Raw genomic sequence first — 17,426 nt, forward strand, 5'->3', positions numbered from 1 at the left:
CCTCAAGTTGTTGCCACTAAATGAAACTTCTCTAAAGGAAAAAACTAAGTTCCCATTTTACACAAAAAAGAAATATTACTTCACAAATGAAGCTTTCCTTTTACTGCTCAATGGAATTCAAGAGATCACCTTGGCCGATAAACGCAGAATGTCATCAAAAACATGGCATTGATTATCTTGCATTGTGCTTGATGCCTCTGTGACATTATAGTCTCTGAACACATGGAAATGTGGTACTAAGTCTCACATGCTCTAAAATCGGCATCTAAGATTTCGGTTTAAAGCCTCTAGCTGGGCTCATCTCTACTTTCTTATGGGTGCTAGACATAGTATAGACAGAGTCTCACTATGTAGTCCAGGTTGGCCATATCCCCTTGGCTCAGGCTCCCTGGAGCTGGGATTATTAGCATTCGCTACCATGTCTGGGTCTCTCCTTTTTTGTTTTCTTTTGTTGTTGTTTTGGTTTTTTAAGACAGAGTTTCTCTGTATAACAGTTTTGGCTGTCCTGGAACTCCCTTCATAGACCAGGCTGGCCTTGAACTCAGAGAACCACCTGCCTTTGCCTCTGCCTCCTGGGTGCTGGGATTAAAGGAGTGCACCACCACTGCCCAGCCCCTCCTTTTCTTAAAATCTATTTAACATTTCTGGAAAGATGTATTTCCTCACCTTCAATCTCCAAATTCCATCGCTATTTTTTACTCCTACAAAAGCTTAGTGACTGAGCACTCAGTGCATATCAGCAACTCTTGCAGAAAGAAGCAGCACTTCTGCTGACTGTCGTTTTCTATTGAGTCTCTATCTACCAGACAGAAGAGAATCTGAACACTCCGGGAAGACAGTCTGACTAATGGAAAAGGACTGTGGTGTTCGAAAGGGAAACGATCTTCATAGACTTGTGTATGAGAACACCTGGTTCTAACTGGTGATGAGTGTGGGTGTGGGTGGGTGGAGGTGCGTGTGGGTAGGTATGGGGGTGGGGTGTGCATGTGTGTCGGTGTATGTGGGTGTGGGGGAGGTGAGCGTGTGGGGGTGAATGTGGATGGGAGGGTGGGGTGAGTGTGGGGCTGTAGGTGTGTGGGTGTGGGAGGGTGTGGGGGGTGAGTGTGGTGTGGGTGTGTGCATGCCCTTCAGGAGGTGGAGCCTTGCTGGAGGCAGTGTTTTCAGCCTCAGCCACTTCCAGTTCATCCTCTCTGCTTCCTGCATGTGATGAAGTTGTGCTCCCTCAGCTTCCTGCTCCAACCAACGGCCACCATGCCTCCCCTGATATTATGGACTCCCCCCTTGGGAAATGTAAGCAAAAATAAATTCTTCCTTCTTTTTTTTTTCTTTTTTTTTTTATTTATTTCTTAAAGATTTCTGCCTCCTCCCTGCCACCGCCTCCCATTTCCCTCCCCCGGTCAAGTCCCCCTCCCTCATCAGCCCAAAGAGCAATCAGGGTTCCCTGCCCTGTGGGAAGTCCAAGGACCACCCACCTCCATCCAGGTCTAGTAAGGTGAGCGTCCAAACTGCCTAGGCTCCCACAAAGCCAGTACATGCAGTAGGATCAAAAACCCATTGCCATTGTTCTTGAGTTCTCAGTAGTCCTCATTGTCCGCTATGTTCAGCGAGTCTGGTTTTATCCCATGCTTTTTCAGACCCAGGCCAGCTGGCCTTGGTGAGTTCCCAATAGAACATCCCCATTGTCTCAGTGTGTGGGTGCACCCCTCGTGGTCCTGTAAACTCTTCCTTCTATACTCTGATGTCAGTCATGGTATCTCACCACAAAAACCAAAAGTAACTAATACAAACAATCCCATTTCAGAAGACACCTGCGCCTAAGCAACTAGGGTTGGTTTTGGTACACATGGCAAATCCATGAGAACAGGAACTGGTCTGTGTACAGCTGTAGTTCCAGCATCAACTGGACCTCTCCATCATTCATTCAGCAAATGAACTAGTGAGCCCAGCACACAGACAGGAGTTACTGTGTCATTCTCTAGATGATCAAACTGAGAAGCACAGATGGTGATCTGTTAGTGACAAATCGCTGACCTTGGAAGTGGCAGAAACAGATGAGACAAAATTTTACCTTCTGTTAGTTTCAGCTTCTACCATCTAACGCACTGAACCTCCTTGGCCACATACGACAGTGTGACAAATCCGCACAGTATGAGACACAGAACTGCACAGGATCCAGGCACTACACTTCTGAGCATAGCCCAGAAAAGCAACTGTTTCTGTCAAATAAAATTTTAATGGGCTGGAGAGATAGCTTACTAGTTAGGAGCACTTTCTGCTCTTGCAGGGGACCCAGGCTGAGTTACAGATGATGAGAACATGGCAGTTCTCATCATCTGTGACTCCACTTCCAAGGGACCCAATACCCTCCTCTTGCCTCCACGGGCACCAGGCACATGCACACATGCACACAAAACACTCATACACGTGAATGGATGGATGGATGGATGGATGGATGGATGGATGGATGGATGGATGGATGGATGGACGAACAGACAGACAGATGGACGGACAGACAGATGGACGAACAGACAGACGGACAGATGGATGGACAGATAAATAAATTAGAGACAGGTGTTTGCACAGACATATTTACAGAAGCATTATTCAGTATGGCTAGGAGGTAAAAGCAACTCGTGTTCATCAATAGATAAATGGATGATAAAGGTAGAATATTTGCCTTCAGAAGGCAGTAAATTCTGGTACATTCTACAACATGGATGTGCTTTAAGGACACTATGCTAAGTGGAGCAAGATGGTCACAGAAAGGCAATCCTATCTGATCTCACACAACAGACATTATAGACCAGACAAACCCAAAGTGTAGACTTGGGGAAGGGGGAGTGTGGGTGGTTTAATGCAGCAGACTCAATTCCGTGAGATGAAACAGCTGGATGTTTGTCACAGGGCACTGTGAGCGTAGCAGCACTGACTACACAGCTGAACATAGTTACAGGAGTCAGTTTTATGACATGCACATTTGTCACCACTAAACTAACAATGTGGAAGCCCTGAGGAGGCAGGTGGGCAGAGAGGAAGCCGCGTCTGAATGTCGTTGACTGTAGTTATGGAGACGCCAAGCTGCTCCCACTGACTCTAAACTCTTGATTTACAGAACAGCTTTCATTGCAAACTTCCTGAACAAACACACTCAGGTTGTTCCTGAGCAGCCACCTAACTAACCAAAGTCAGCAGCTGCCATGATGAACTGCTCTTAAGAATGGCACTAGGAGTTTAGAAGATTTGGGAAGTAAAGAATTAAAACACATAAACCAAACCATGTGTTGGTTAACCTAAAACCAAGCTCTCCAGGGTTTGGGGTGAGGTTTCTGGTAAGACATCAAAAGTGTACTCCAATGATACCCAAATTTGTCTTGCTCCTGACTCACATAAAGTTAATGTTTGTTTGTCTGTTTTTTAACTCACTAGCCTTCTGAACATGTGAACTAAGTCTTTGACCTCTGTACTACTTACACAGAACTGGTTCTCAACGGCTTGAAGAGAAAAAACAGGGACTGGCCCAGTGCCTTTTCTACTCATAGAGATTGTTGAGAACATTAACTGATTGGAACAAATTTTTCACTATGTTGGGCCACCTCAAAATGCTTAACAGGCACAGGAATATGAAAGAAGAGCATTGATTGGACCCTGTGTGAGGAACCTCTGTCTACCAGTACTCAATGTCTGAATGTGTGACATAGCCACATGGCTAATCTGTTTTCTACTGGTCATTTATAGTTCTGAATACACAGGTACAGATACAGCTTGTGTTCACATGCATATGCACACACACATGTTCATGCTTATGTTCTCAGATGCATACATGCTTGTGCGCAAGCACACACACACACACACGCACGCACACACACACACACTCCAAGAAAACATTAAGAACATTTCTCCCTTAGCTTTGTAAAAATCATTCTTATGGATAGTGTGTATCACCAGACAGATGTGTACACCTCAGTCGCTTGCAAAAGTCACAGCATCCTTTCAAAGCATGGTGACTCCTGTTGAGAAACTGTACTCTGTACTAGATGCTATACAAGCAGAAGATGACAGATGACATGTAGCCTCTACCATGAACACTTAACGAGTTGAAGAGCATGAAATTGATGCTATCTTTCTGCTCGGAAGCTCTCAATTTATAAAGAGATACAGAAATTAAAGACTTCTGTATTTATTATTTTTCCAGCTACAGAAAGCAGATAAGTGACTAAGAAGGAAATGGAAGGAAGTATATTTTCTGGTGAATATGTATAAACTGTGGCCATTACAGTTTTTAGTTTTCCAAAAAGCTCTGAGCTGCTGAACTCTACTCATTAATATTGCGAGTCTGGTAACAGCTCAAGTAAGGTGATTCTGAAGGGAGCAGAGGACTGGCTGAGGGAGTTGCATTTGTTACCGACAGGTTCTGCTTCTAGATTTATCAGGACCTTGTGAACCAATAACATCAGATTGAGAAATATGCCCCCGAAGTGTTAAAGCATAAAGATTATGAGGGGATTTTCACCCATATTTGACAGTTGGGGATATTTTCTTATTTTATGTGTATGGGAGTTTTGCCTGTATGTATATGTGTGTGTACCACATTAATATACTTGGGTAAAGTATATTAATGGAAGCACAGAGGGTGCTATCCAGGGAAGAACTGTGTGACAGAAGACAACAATGGACTGGTGTGTGTGTGTGAGCAACACCTAGGAAGCCACAGTCACTGGGCCCAGAGAGTGGTGGAACTGAAAAATGCATGTCTATCTTTGGGGGACGGGTTGGATGTCAGCAAGGAGAAATGAGAGGAAGCTCCTGTCCACCAGAGAAGGCAATGATGATTAAGATGGGGATACTGGCAGCAGGGAGGTGAGTGGGTGTGCAAATGAAGTATCTATTCTCAAGGCGACTGAACTCATTTGCTATGGAGTGGACATCTGGTTTGAGAGCGAGGAGAAGCAAAGGTGGAAATTGTACATTGTGTTTCAGGCATATGGAGTCTGATGTGCTTGTGAGAGACACCTAAGCGAAGATACCAAGTGAGCAGCTGTATACATTTAAAATGAGTTTGAAATCTAGGGGAGAGGTCAGAACTGTAAGTGTAAACCTTGAAGTCACAGCATAAATATTGTTAGACTAGCTTACCAAATGTTTGGAAAGTGGCAAAAAAAAAAAAAAATCCTAATGGCCAGTCTCTAGACTATTTGTTCCAACAGAGAGGATGGGAAGATGAGAGCTTCCCAGGAGAAACATCACGGTGAGGTGATCCAGAAGAAAGTCTCTCCAGATCAAAAGCTATCAATGAACAAATGTCAATAACAGACCAAGTAATGCGGGTGAGACTGGGGGCACCAGCCACTTGGAAGTCTCTGCCAAGGTTGGTGCAGTTTCAAGAGACTGGGTGGACAAAACCTGAGTGGGAACAGGAGGCAGCAAGGGGAGTGGAGGCTGTGGAGGCTGAGTTATTGAAGGGACCTGACTGTGAAGAGAATCAACAGACAGAGAGGAGGACCAGATTTGGGAGCACACTCACCAGGTTATATTTAATGGGAGGATGATGCAGAAGAGGGAGAATGGAGCAGGAGCGTGTGGGCTACAGTGCTGGAACTGGATGCAACAGATGCATGAACATGGGGAAGAGGGCCGAACAGTCTGCGGGCACAGATGCTAACACTGGGTTGACTTATTCAGATGGGGGAATGCAGCTCTCTTTTGCCTTATAAGTGAAATAAACAGCAGGTTCGTGAATGTACATGTGAGATGGGAAGAGAAGATATGAAGTGTCAACTCTAAAAATACAGAAACTAATTAATGAAGAAATTATAGCAGCATCGCTGAGCAATTTCCCATGGATTTCCGTAAGTAAAGCCCACAAAGACACTGCTGTTTTGTGTTCATTACCAACATGTTTCTAATTCCCATCTTGAATTTTTCTTTGACCAGGAATACTTTTAAAAATATTGCTTGATTTTCCAACACTTTGAAGTTATCTTAAAGATAATTATCATCTCATTATCATCACACTCGATATATTAATCTCTTCAGGCAGACTTGCTATCTTCTAGCAGATGTTCCATCTGGTGAATGCTACTTGGGAATTACAACTTACAACAGTGTATATTCTTTTAAAAAGAAAAAAATTATGGGCTGGAGAGATGGCTCAGTGGCTAAGAGGCCCTGGGTTCAGGTCCCAGAGTTCACATGGCAGCACACAACCTTTACAACTCCAGTTCCAGGGCATCTAATGCCCTCTTCTGGCCTCCATGGGCATTGCACATACGTGGTTCACAGAAATAAATGCAGGCAAAATACTCATATACATAAAAATAAATTTTAAAAAATTTAAGTGTGTGCACATGTATGTGCACATGTGCATGTGTGTGCACGATACCCTCCACATAGCAAGGTCAGAGGGTAATTTGTGCTGCTGGAGCCCTACTCGGAAAACCCACAGAATTATTATGTCAGGAGGATGGGGTATTTTGTATACTGAGAAGTCAGTCTTATAAAAACAGATACAAGGCATCCTCGGTAACTTCATTTGGTTGATGCAATGTTGTATACTATATATTTTGTATAACTTTGTGCTATAGTTTTACACATAACTGATACTACAAAGTATAATGTGTTGTAAATGTGTGTAGGAACACTAACTTCTTTCTTTGTGACATCATGGAAACATTTGCAAGAACAAAGAGGAATTCAGTAACAGTCACTCCTGTCTCCGCTAGCATAGACTCCCAATGTTCCTCTTTCTTTAAAAAGAAAATTTTATTGAAATAACATTTTAATAGTGTTGAGTATATTCTTATGTGCATATTTGTTATCTCACTCTTCCTTGGTGAAGGTATACTATTTTTTATCCACTTTTTAAAAAGATTTATTTTTATTTTATGCATCTGAGTGTTTGCCTGCATGTATGCATATGCACCACATCCATGCAGTGCTCACAGAGACCAAAAGAGGACATCAGATTCCCCTGGAACTAAAGTTACCGATGGTTGTGGTTTCCATGTGGGCGCTGGAACTGAACCCAGGTACTGTCAGAGCAGCCAGTGCTCTTATGACTGAGCCATCTCTCCAGCCCCTGGTGTTTGTTCTCTTCTTGATTAGTTCTCTGCCTTGCTTATTACTGAATTTTTAAATTTCTTTGATAAATCTTTTATCAGATGTGTGTATAAAACATATTTTTTCTATTTGGTGGCTCATCTTTCCACTCTTTAAAAAGCATCTTTCTTGGTTCTGGATATCACATGGTTGAACAAATGCCCTTGTAGTATGATTAAGCATCTTTTGGGTATATGCCCAAGAGTAGTATTTCTGGGTCCTGAGGTATGTTGATTCCCAATTTTCTTAGAAACTGCCATACTGATTTCCAAAGTGATTGCACAAGTTTGCATTCCCACCAGCAATGGATGAGTGTTCCCCTTACTCCACATCCTCTCCAGCATAAGCTATCATTGGTGTTTTTGATCTTAGCCATTCTGCGTGGTGTAAGATGCTATCTCAAAGTCATTTTGATTTGCATTTCCCTGATGGCTAAGGATGTTGAACATTTCCTTAAGTGTCTTTGGACCATATGAGATTCTTTTGTTGAGAATTCTTTGTTTAGTTCTGTATCCCACTTTTTAATTCGATTATTTGGAATTTTGATGTCTCTTTGGATGAATACCTTGCTCAGCCTAGATAATAGTAGAGAGGGACTTGGATCTTCCCCAAAGCAATGTGCCTGTCCCTCTCTAAGGAGTGGATGGGGCAGGTAGAGGGTAGGGAGTAGGAGGAAGGAATGGGAGGAGGGAGGAGTGGATGGGCGGGTAGAGGGTAGGGAGTAGGAGGAAGGAATGGGAGGAGGGAGGAGTGGATGGGCGGGTAGAGGGTAGGGAGTAGGAGGAAGGAATGGGAGGAGGGGAAGGAACGGAACTGGGATTAATATGTAAAATGAAAAAAGATAGTTTGTTCTCTTTCTTTTAAAGCATCTGTCTTGAAAGTTTCTAGCTTTAATGAAGTTTGAACTTATAAAAACATAACACTATAATGCCAGCAAGGAGCTGATTGCAAGCGCTACTGTAATTTTAACTGAGCAGCCGCCTGAGAGAGCCAGAACTTGGGATTATTAATCAAGGAAGAGGGTGGAGAAGGAGTCTCAGTTTCGTGTTAATTGGTGTGCAGAACTGATGGTCATTATCTGAAGGAAATGCCCCAGCGCTCCTCAGCTGGACACCAGGCAGCACAGAGTGAGCCAAAGCAGTGTCGGCAGGGCTTTTCTTCCTTACCTACTCCTCCAGTCTCCTATACTGGAAGTCAGTACCATTCAAAAATAATCTGAAAATTCATAATGAATACTTTGTAAATGTTAGTGGATAAACTCTGAAGGCTTGTGGGCCTTTGTCTTTCAAACTAACACTGTTCAAATTACAAGTGTCTTCCTTCCTATGACTGTAGACACAGTAGTAGCAGGCAATATCTGCTCACTGAAAAGGCTGCCTTAAAAACCCGTTAAAAAACAATGCTGTAAAACCCCTCTGCCTTGAAAGCTGGTGCTCAATTAGGCTGGAAAAGGAATATGCCGACATCCCAGAGGCACACAGGTACAAGGCTCTGGATCCTATTCAGTATACAGGACCAGAATCTTCAAGTTTTAAACAGTATCTTCAATCTTCACTATCTTGAGCTTCCAATAAACTTAGGAGAATCAGAATGACCAGGTGAGTAACAGATAACCACTATTCTTTGGGGATTTCTGGTGTCCTTGTCTACTCTAGAATCACAAGAAAATGGTGGGTCCCCAGCAAGCCTCTGCTCTCAGGAGAAGGATGACCAATGTAAGGCGAAGGCAAATACTTTAGCTCCCATTAAAATCCTCCCCCTGACCATGATGGCCAAATTTTTCTATTGCCCCCCTCCACATTTAAAGGAATGCCACAATTCATGATTTCCTGGTCCCCAAATATCCTTATCCTATGGTCAGCTGCTTTAAGAATGTTCCTTTCTGTGTAATTTAGACAACGACAGGTTTTAAGCACAGGGACATGACTATATCTGGAGAGTATTTGGGGAGTACATACCGCAAGAGCTGCCTGCAAAGAAACAGGTGGGAAAGCCAGTTACATGTCAAAACAGGGGAATAAACCTGATTAATATAACATCCTGCTGAATACCACAGTTAAAGGGATAGCCTGGTTATTAAATCTTAAGTTTAAATCAGTTTTTGTTACTTCTACTTTATGTCATTAGACATTCTAGCTACAAACAAGAAAGCAAACATGCAAAAGCACACAAAGGCAAACAGAAAGTGTGCCTATCGGTAACTTGCTAGGGATTGTTTTTCTGCAATTACAGAAATGTACGTGTTCTATGAATAACCACGACCCCAAAGTCAATTGTAATGAGGTTAGATTCCTGAGGAAATCCATTTCAAAATACATGTCAATCAATTTCCAAGTTATGTTTTCTTTAATTAACAAATCTCCTTAAAAGATATCAGTACCAAATACAATTCTTATAAAGAAATAGTTACCTGCATTGGCTCTCCTCCAAAATAAATACACTAAAGCTCTCGAGACTCTCTCTCTGTCTCTCTGTCTCTCTCTCTGTGTCTCTCTCTGTCTCTCTCTCTCTTTCTCTCTCTCCCTCTTTCTCTCTCTCTCTCTGTCTCTCTCTCTCTCTCTCTCTCTCTCTCTCACACACACACACACACACACACCCTACCTTTTGTGCTTAAGGCTACCAGAATATAGAAATTCAAGGACATTTTCCAGCTATTACCAGTTCCTACAAACTTTAAGTGTGAAAATCTGTCACCACTAAAAAGAAGTGGAGACAAAGTGAGAAAACAAGGTCAGGATGGGAAAGTCAAAGTGGGAAAAAAATAGTACAATATCAGAAAGCTTTGAAGAAAAAAGACGTCGCATGCATATTTGAGTCCACAAAAGAATATCCCTTGGGTATTTAATATTAACTTTCATTGACAGAATCATGGAATCTTTCCTTCTTTAAGGTGTATCCACTATCAATCAACTCCATATGTGTACATGTGTAATATGTATGCGATAATCAGCCTACCTGTTTATTTTCTATTTGGAATTGGGCAAATATTTGTTGAACACCAATGGCATACTGTTACACTGTGATGCTAACTACTGTTCAACCTAACAGGTTAAAAAAAAAAAAAAAAAAAAACTTGGTCCTGTCAAATTTAACAAGACAGCTCGCTAAAGAAAAAAATGTAGTGCACAATCAAATTCATCTTAAAAGGCATTAAAAATGAGCACGATGTGACAGTCGACACACTTGGTCCCCTCTAATGATGTACAAGCTCGTATCTTCACGATGACGACAGTAAACACAGAGTCGGGAGCCTAGGGCAGACACAGCCATTGGCCACGGCGGATGGAGGACGAGTCTTTTCTCCAGCGCTAAAACTCACTGAGTAGTGTGAAGGCCATAAAATACTGCCAATAACTGGGGGCAGGGAGGTGGGGGAGGAAGTGGGGACTTACTCAGACTGCTTAGCTGGCGGATGATCGCAGCCAGAGTGCTGTTAGTTACACATTCAAGCTCACTGGTGATCCCCTCGGGTAGAGCTCCGCGGCACAAGTGCCGGGGTTCGATGCTCCTCTTCACTAAAGGCATGGCTGACAATCTAAAAATCAAAAAGATATATACATATACTCTTTAACAATAGAAAAAGAAAGAAAGAAAAAGGAAAAAAGGTCATAAGGTCATAGTCTCATTTAAACAAATCTGGAGTTTTAATTTTTTTTTTTTTTTGGATTTTTGAGACGGGGTTTCTCCGTAGCTTTTTGGTTCCTGTCCCGGAACTTGCTCTTGTAGACCAGGCTGCCTCGAACTCACAGAGATCCACCTGCCTCTGCCTCCCGAGTGCTGGGACTAAAGGCGTGCGCCACCACCACCCGGCTGAGTTCTAATTTTTTTGGAAATGGACTCTTGGCCAGGAATTTTAATTAGCCTTTCAATCCTATGTGAAAGAACCGGCTAGGTGATACATGTTTAATTACCTCAAAACTTCATCAATTTCAGATAGACTCAGAATTCTCCTTTAATAGAATGCACTAGAATTCTCAGTACACGTAAGAGCCTGAACACATGAATCGTCCCCTCACTCCCACACCACTGAAATGACAGCAGACAGAAAAGGAAAAAGGCAAGAAAAATATAAATTGCGACCAGACATGGTGGTGCTGCTTTTAATCCCAGCACTGGGAGCCAGAAGCAAGTGGATCTCTATGAGTTTGAGGCCAACCTGATCTACAAATCAAGTTCTAGGACAGCCAAGGCTGTCTCAAAAACCTAAACCCTGTCTCAAAAACAAACAAACAACACCCATTAGTATTCAGTAAAGAAAATATATACAAAGTGAGTCCTACATCTCTCACAGCGTTCAAAGAAGCTTTGAAGAACTTGTTTTATTTCACCGGGGCAGGGATTGCTGGCATCCAGGAATGTCCCCTCCCAGACACAGCTCCTTTCTCACTCCCGGAGACCCTGAGTGTCTGGCAGGGTCCCCAGTCCATTCTGCAGAGCTTACCACCTATGCACGAGGCTCAAATCGTGCAGTTTAGTTTTTGACTGAGTTTTATATAACTGGAGTCATACCAAGTCTTGTGAGTGCCCCTGAAGGAGGCTGGCAGACTTTAGTCACTTCTCCCATTTGGTTCTTAACTTAAGAAAAGCAAGCAAGAAACAATATAAGACTCTGTGTGTGGTTCATTTGGGAGCTGGGTGACAGACCCTCCCCAAAAGAGTCCAAAGAGAAAAAACATCTTACAACAGATGGAAACGAACACCCACTCACTCCAGATTAGGGAAGCAGACAGACCAAAGGATCCCACTACGGTCCAGCGTAGTGAGCCAATGTGTTTGCTAGTGGTTCTCACAGGAGCAGAGATGACTTAGACGCTATACCACCAAAGCCCACCCTAGTCTGGGAGGCTGCTCATAAAAGCTGCAACCCTACAGCTCTCTGCACAACTTGGGGCTGAAAGTTTCCTCCATGACAGCTAGTTCTCATGGTGCCAAAAGGTATTAGATAGTAGTGGCAGAGAAAGGTCACCGGTGGTTCTACCCAGCTGTGGACTCGACGGGTTACAATAATGACCTAAAAGATATGCTTGCTGATGCAATGGTAGCATGACTTTATGGGAGTAATCAACCTTCTATTTGGACGTGAGGCCCTTTCCACAGGAGGGGACTCGAGCCTCGAACTGGAAACCTCGTCAAGAGCCTGTGGCTCGTTCTGCTCTCAGTTTTCCTCAGAGGAACTCCTTTTCGCAATGAATGGTGGTAAATGCAGAGACCCAGAACTCTTCAAAGTGCTGACAGTAAGTGACGGTGGAATGCTGGATCCTACACAAGTCACCTGTATCACCCCTCCAAGGCTCAAGAGCATCCTGGAAGTGGGGAGCAGGAAGACTCTAAGTCTCAGAGGTAGAGGAGGAGTGAGGCAAAACAGGGCTCTGGTCACGGCATGGCCATCGCACTCAGGAGCTCACTGCAGCTGTGCTTACCTGCATAAAACCTGCACAGGACTGGGCTGGGCACCATTTTGTCATGTACCAAAGAGGAGTCAATGCGGCCCCATCCCTCACAGAGAAACTATGGGCAGTTAATGGGCACTGGGGTGAAATGGTGACATTGATTGTAATGGTGTAGCAGCTGAACACTGTCCATGAATAACCCCCATGGATGCTCATGTAAAAAAAAATCTTAATTAAACTCAGTGGGACACACACGTGCATGCACACACACCCCAAAGTCCTAAGGGTCATGTTGGGAAGGAGGATGTCAACAGGAGAAGGAGATAGGTGAGATATGGATGTGAAAATGGCCATAGTTCAGTATATGCATGCATGAAACTGTCAAAGAATTAAAAAAAAAAAAAACAAAGTCATCAGGCAATAAAGTCAGCTGGGATGTCAAGAGCTTCTGAAGAGAAAGCAGGAGAGACTATGAAGCAGATGCCAGACAGTACCTGAACTGCAGCTCCCAGCACCACTATGAGACTGTCTAAGCACTCACTGTCTTCTAAGTCCTTTATTCCCCACAAAGTGTGACTCTTGAGTTGGACATAATACTCTCTTCCACACTTGTTTGGAACTCAATGCCAAACTTTTAACCTTTGACCTGCCCAGAAATAAGGTCGGTATAGAAACCTGGAGAGAAAGTCATTATTACCCGTATCTATTTGGACCGACAATCATTCAAATACACCAAATCTTAATCTCTCATGTATCACTGGTGCCTCACTTTCAAGTCTACAACTTACCTAAAATGAGAGATCTGGGTTCCATTTTCTCCAGAGCTCTTTGCCATCTCCCAGGTTGGGGATGAAACGCACATGCCTGTCCTTTCGGCCACCCAGGTCACTGGTTTGGGTGGATTCCCACAAAAAAAAACATTATATCTCTCTCACACACACCCATACAAGTCTGTGTCCTGTGCCTTCCCATCCAAAGGGTAAAACATCTTCGGCGATCCCAGCAGGCTGCTGGCTAAGTGGTGTGTGGTATGGGGAGGCTCACGGCATCCTTGGGAGACAGCTGTAAAGGCTAACCTGAGACAAGATGTTTTTAGGGCACACCTCATAGTCCTAGTGGAATTGGGCTTTTTCCTGGCTTTTCAGCCTGCCCCTCTGAGAGCTGCCAATCTCTAGAAACTTCATCAGCTAAGCCAGAAGTGTGCTCTTAGGTGCAACCTTCCCGACCCAGAACCTCACACCCACTACCTCCTTTGCCAGGTCCTTCCCTGGTCACTGTCCACGTCCCCTAATCCACTCTGGGCCACCTGTCAAGACAGTTACAGACAGCCCCCATAACCCAAAGACCACGAAACCATTCAAACTAGAAAATTCTGAGTCTTTACTGCCTCAGAGATTCTTTCCCACAGAAAGTATGATGAAGGCCTTGTTCAGGGTCCCCTTGACCCTCAGCTCCTAATGGACCAGGCACTTCCCTTTTGGCGTGGCCAACCCTGTCCTGTTGGGAACCATCTCTGTAGCAGTAACCGTCTCGCTGGCTGGTGTCCCCGCATCTCAAGTCTTCACTCAGCACACTACACAGCTACTATGAGGTCTGAGGATGGAGAAGACGCAGTAACCTGGCATTTCCTCTTTCCCCACTTAAAATTCATTCCTGCAGCCTGCAAGAATGCATGAGGCTATTACAAGGAGGCCTGTGGCTGCCTCTGCTCCAAGGTGAACCAAGTCTGTGAATTCTGCTCACTCTGAGGCCATGAATGGCCCTCAGAATAAGCTGATTCTGGGAAAATGAGTCAGCTGATTATCCAGCCACATGCAGATGTACCATCGTTTGCCCCCCTCTGCTAGCTGTTGTTGACTAGTTTCTCACCCGTCTCTCACGCCTCTGCCTCTCTCTGGAGCTCTCCAACACAGGTACACACCACAACACACAAAGGGCTGAACTCCTTGCCTGCAATTTTAGCAAGACAGCTTTTCAGTCCCACTGTAAGCAACATTTTCTGGGACAGTGGGAAGCACTGTATACTTTTCCCAGGTTGCCTTTATTTTATCTGACACTAATTCTGTCTCCAGTTAACCAAAGCACAAGAATGCAAAAGGCAAACAAATGTCGGGTTGGTTGCCACTCCTGAGAATGCTTCACAATGACAAAGACATAGTTGATTAATCCAACTGTCGCCCACAGAGGAGCTCAGCATGAGTCTCTCGTGTTGAAAGGACCAGGATGCATCAAACCACGCTTTCAAGTCTGTCTGCTAAGTGTGAAGCGAAGGTTGCCGGAGAAACGTTTATGGGTTATCAGGCACTTTGTAAGGAATCCATGTTAGCGGTGTCGTTGGTTTGCCCCACTTTTCTGGGAAATGTTCTCAACTTAGCAAAAGACAACCTAGATCCCAGAACCATGAACTAGATCTCAGACCCCTAGGAATCTGAAAGTGGGACCACAGTGGCCGCACTCTTTAATAGAGGAGACAGACAGATCTCACTGCCTATGACAGATAGACAAAGTCTGCAGTGAAAAACTAGAATGCAACACCTGAGGAAAACGCAGGAAAAGTCTAGGTCCCCCGCACCTCTGCGGGCCAGGGAGGACACACTGTCTCTGCAGGGCTGTGCTTGGCTGGCATTCTGGCTTCCTCGGCCACCCCACCCCTGCCCATCTCTTCACAGAGGGGACTTCCTTAGTCACATCTCAGCTTCCGTTTCTCAAAAACTAACACAAGTGTGGTCAAGAACGGTGAGAGAGAGCAAGCAGGCGGATTGTAGCGACTTGCCTGAAAAGCAATCTGCAGGTGGGAGTGAGGGAATGATGCCCTAGCTGACAGGTGGCGTGCAGTCCGTGTCATGTGCGTTATTCAGTTAGATTTCAATGGGTAACTTGGAAAATGTCCTGATGGAGGGATATGGATGGGCAGGGCAACAGTACAGACATCTGAAAGATACAGAGGGGACACCAGCCACAGGGCAGCCACACAGCCAGTGACAGCCGATCTGTGCTCACGTTCCATGGAAGTCACCGAGAGACAGAAAGCTAAAAATGAACAGATCACAGCCAAGGTTGAGAACCGTAAGGCTTTGCTGGTGGTACAAAAGGATCCGCTCAGGACCTATACCTGAAGCAGGGACATAATGGGAAACTGAGGGCTCAAAATCCACCTGCGGAGTTAGAGTTGACAACGTCTGCCAGCTAGGACAGGAGCGGCATCTAGGCCCCAGTGGAGAAAGCTGGCATCCTGAAGACTCAGAGGGGTCATGTAGGTGGATGCAGAAGATGCTGTTGAGTCCAAACCACTTCAGCAGGTGCTGTAGCATATACACTTCCTCTGTAACCAGATGACTAGCAGCAGAGAGTTGCATGACCCAGCCTTAGAGGGGCTGAGCCCCATAAGAAAGAAAGATATCACCGGGCACCAAGCTGATCCATCAGAAAGAATGCACGGTGGGTGATGCCGGAGGTCTAAGTCCTCAAAGGGTGGGAGATGAATTCTAAGTGTGAAGACCCTTAGAATGCTGGTGTTGGATGGGACCCAGCAGCTGTTCTGGGATATCGCCTCTGCAGTGGCTTGAAAGAAAATTCCCCCCAAAGTGAGTAGCGCTATTAGGAGGTGTGGTCTTGTTGGAGGAAGTGTGTCACTGCGGAAGTGGGCTCTGAGGTCTCACATACATACTCCAGCCAGGCCCAGTGAGACAGAGCACTTTCTGTTGCCTGCAAGTCAAGATGCTCCACCTCCAGCACCCAGCCAGCACACCATGTTTCCCACCATGATGATAATGGACTGACCCTCTGAACTAAGATAACTGATTAATTGTTTTCTTTATAAGAGATGCTGTGGTCATGGTGTCTCTTCACAGAAATAGAAACCTTAACTAAGACCCCCTCCTAGATAAAAGGCAAAGTGTTGTAGTTTTCATACCTCAACATAAGGAGGGATAATCAGTCAATGCCTGTTATGGTGGGCTTTGGGGGAACAACAGACCTGGCCCTCACACTGGGTTGAAACCACAGCTCCCTGGTTTGGGTGGACTGTGGCATAGGAAGCCCACCTGCTTAGTCTGTATTACCCAGAGACCCCAGATGACAGAGAGGTGCCCACGGTGAAAAGGTGGAGCTTAAGTTGAACACCAGCAGAACTGAATGCATGCCCAGGGACTCTGCCATCACTTCAGACAAGGCCCTTGGTACAAAGCTTTTGCCACCAAGAGACCACACGACATCAAGGGATCCCCAGAATGAGTGGAGTCCTGTCAGCTAAGTTACCAATGTGAGCCAGCAACAGTGCATGGGATAGGATGCTCAAGTCAGAGCAGAACCCAAGAGCAAAAAGGAACCCCATGCGTGTCAAGGCCAGACTTCCCAGTCTTCAGTGGAGCTGCAGACTCACATGGCCAGCTGGAGGAGGGGAAGCCCTAGCCTGCTGTTCACAGTGGTCACCTCAGCACGTGGGTGCTGACCAGAAACTCATCGCAACTGCAATAGGACCAGTGAAGACAGACAGGAGAGAAAAACCCAAAGGGGCTGCTATGGGCAGTAACCGGCTTGTCCACCTTCTATGCAGACAGAAGGTCACCAGAGGAGCCAAGTCTGAGTTTCTTAAGGAGGTCATGATAAAGGCATAAAAACGTCTGTTCTGCAAATTAACACACATCCCACTATCATGTCCCACAGTGCAAGACAAACTAAATATGAAGAAAAAAAAGTGCCTGTCTGAGGCAACGGTTCCAGAGGATTCCTGCACAATGTCTCAGGAAGTGTGAGGCTTTAAACGCGGCAACTAAAAATTCTGAATTAGTTACAGTCTTCCTGGAAGGATAAAGAAAACCAATGACTTCATCCATTGGGGGATACGGCATCCCATCCAGACCTGCATCCCATCCAGACCTGCATCCCATCCAGACCTGCATCCCATCCAGACCTGCATCCCATCCAGACCTGCATCCCATC

General features: G+C 44.9%; 1 protein-coding gene across 2 annotated transcripts in view; it reads right to left on the bottom strand.

Annotated features, from left to right (window-relative positions):
* Wasf3 (WAS protein family member 3) overlaps positions 1-17,426 on the bottom strand; it is a 91,130-nt gene that overhangs the window by 20,787 nt on the left and 52,917 nt on the right. For both annotated transcript variants that reach the window (XM_005344691.2, XM_005344690.2), the window contains exon 3: positions 10,488-10,630. In XM_005344691.2, coding sequence (XP_005344748.1) covers positions 10,488-10,620 — 133 coding nt within the window. In that variant the 5' untranslated portion in view covers positions 10,621-10,630. The remainder of the gene's footprint in view (positions 1-10,487; positions 10,631-17,426) is intronic.

Source organism: Microtus ochrogaster, chromosome 2, assembly GCF_000317375.1.
Source record: "Microtus ochrogaster isolate Prairie Vole_2 chromosome 2, MicOch1.0, whole genome shotgun sequence".
Classification (NCBI taxonomy): domain Eukaryota; kingdom Metazoa; phylum Chordata; class Mammalia; order Rodentia; family Cricetidae; genus Microtus; species Microtus ochrogaster.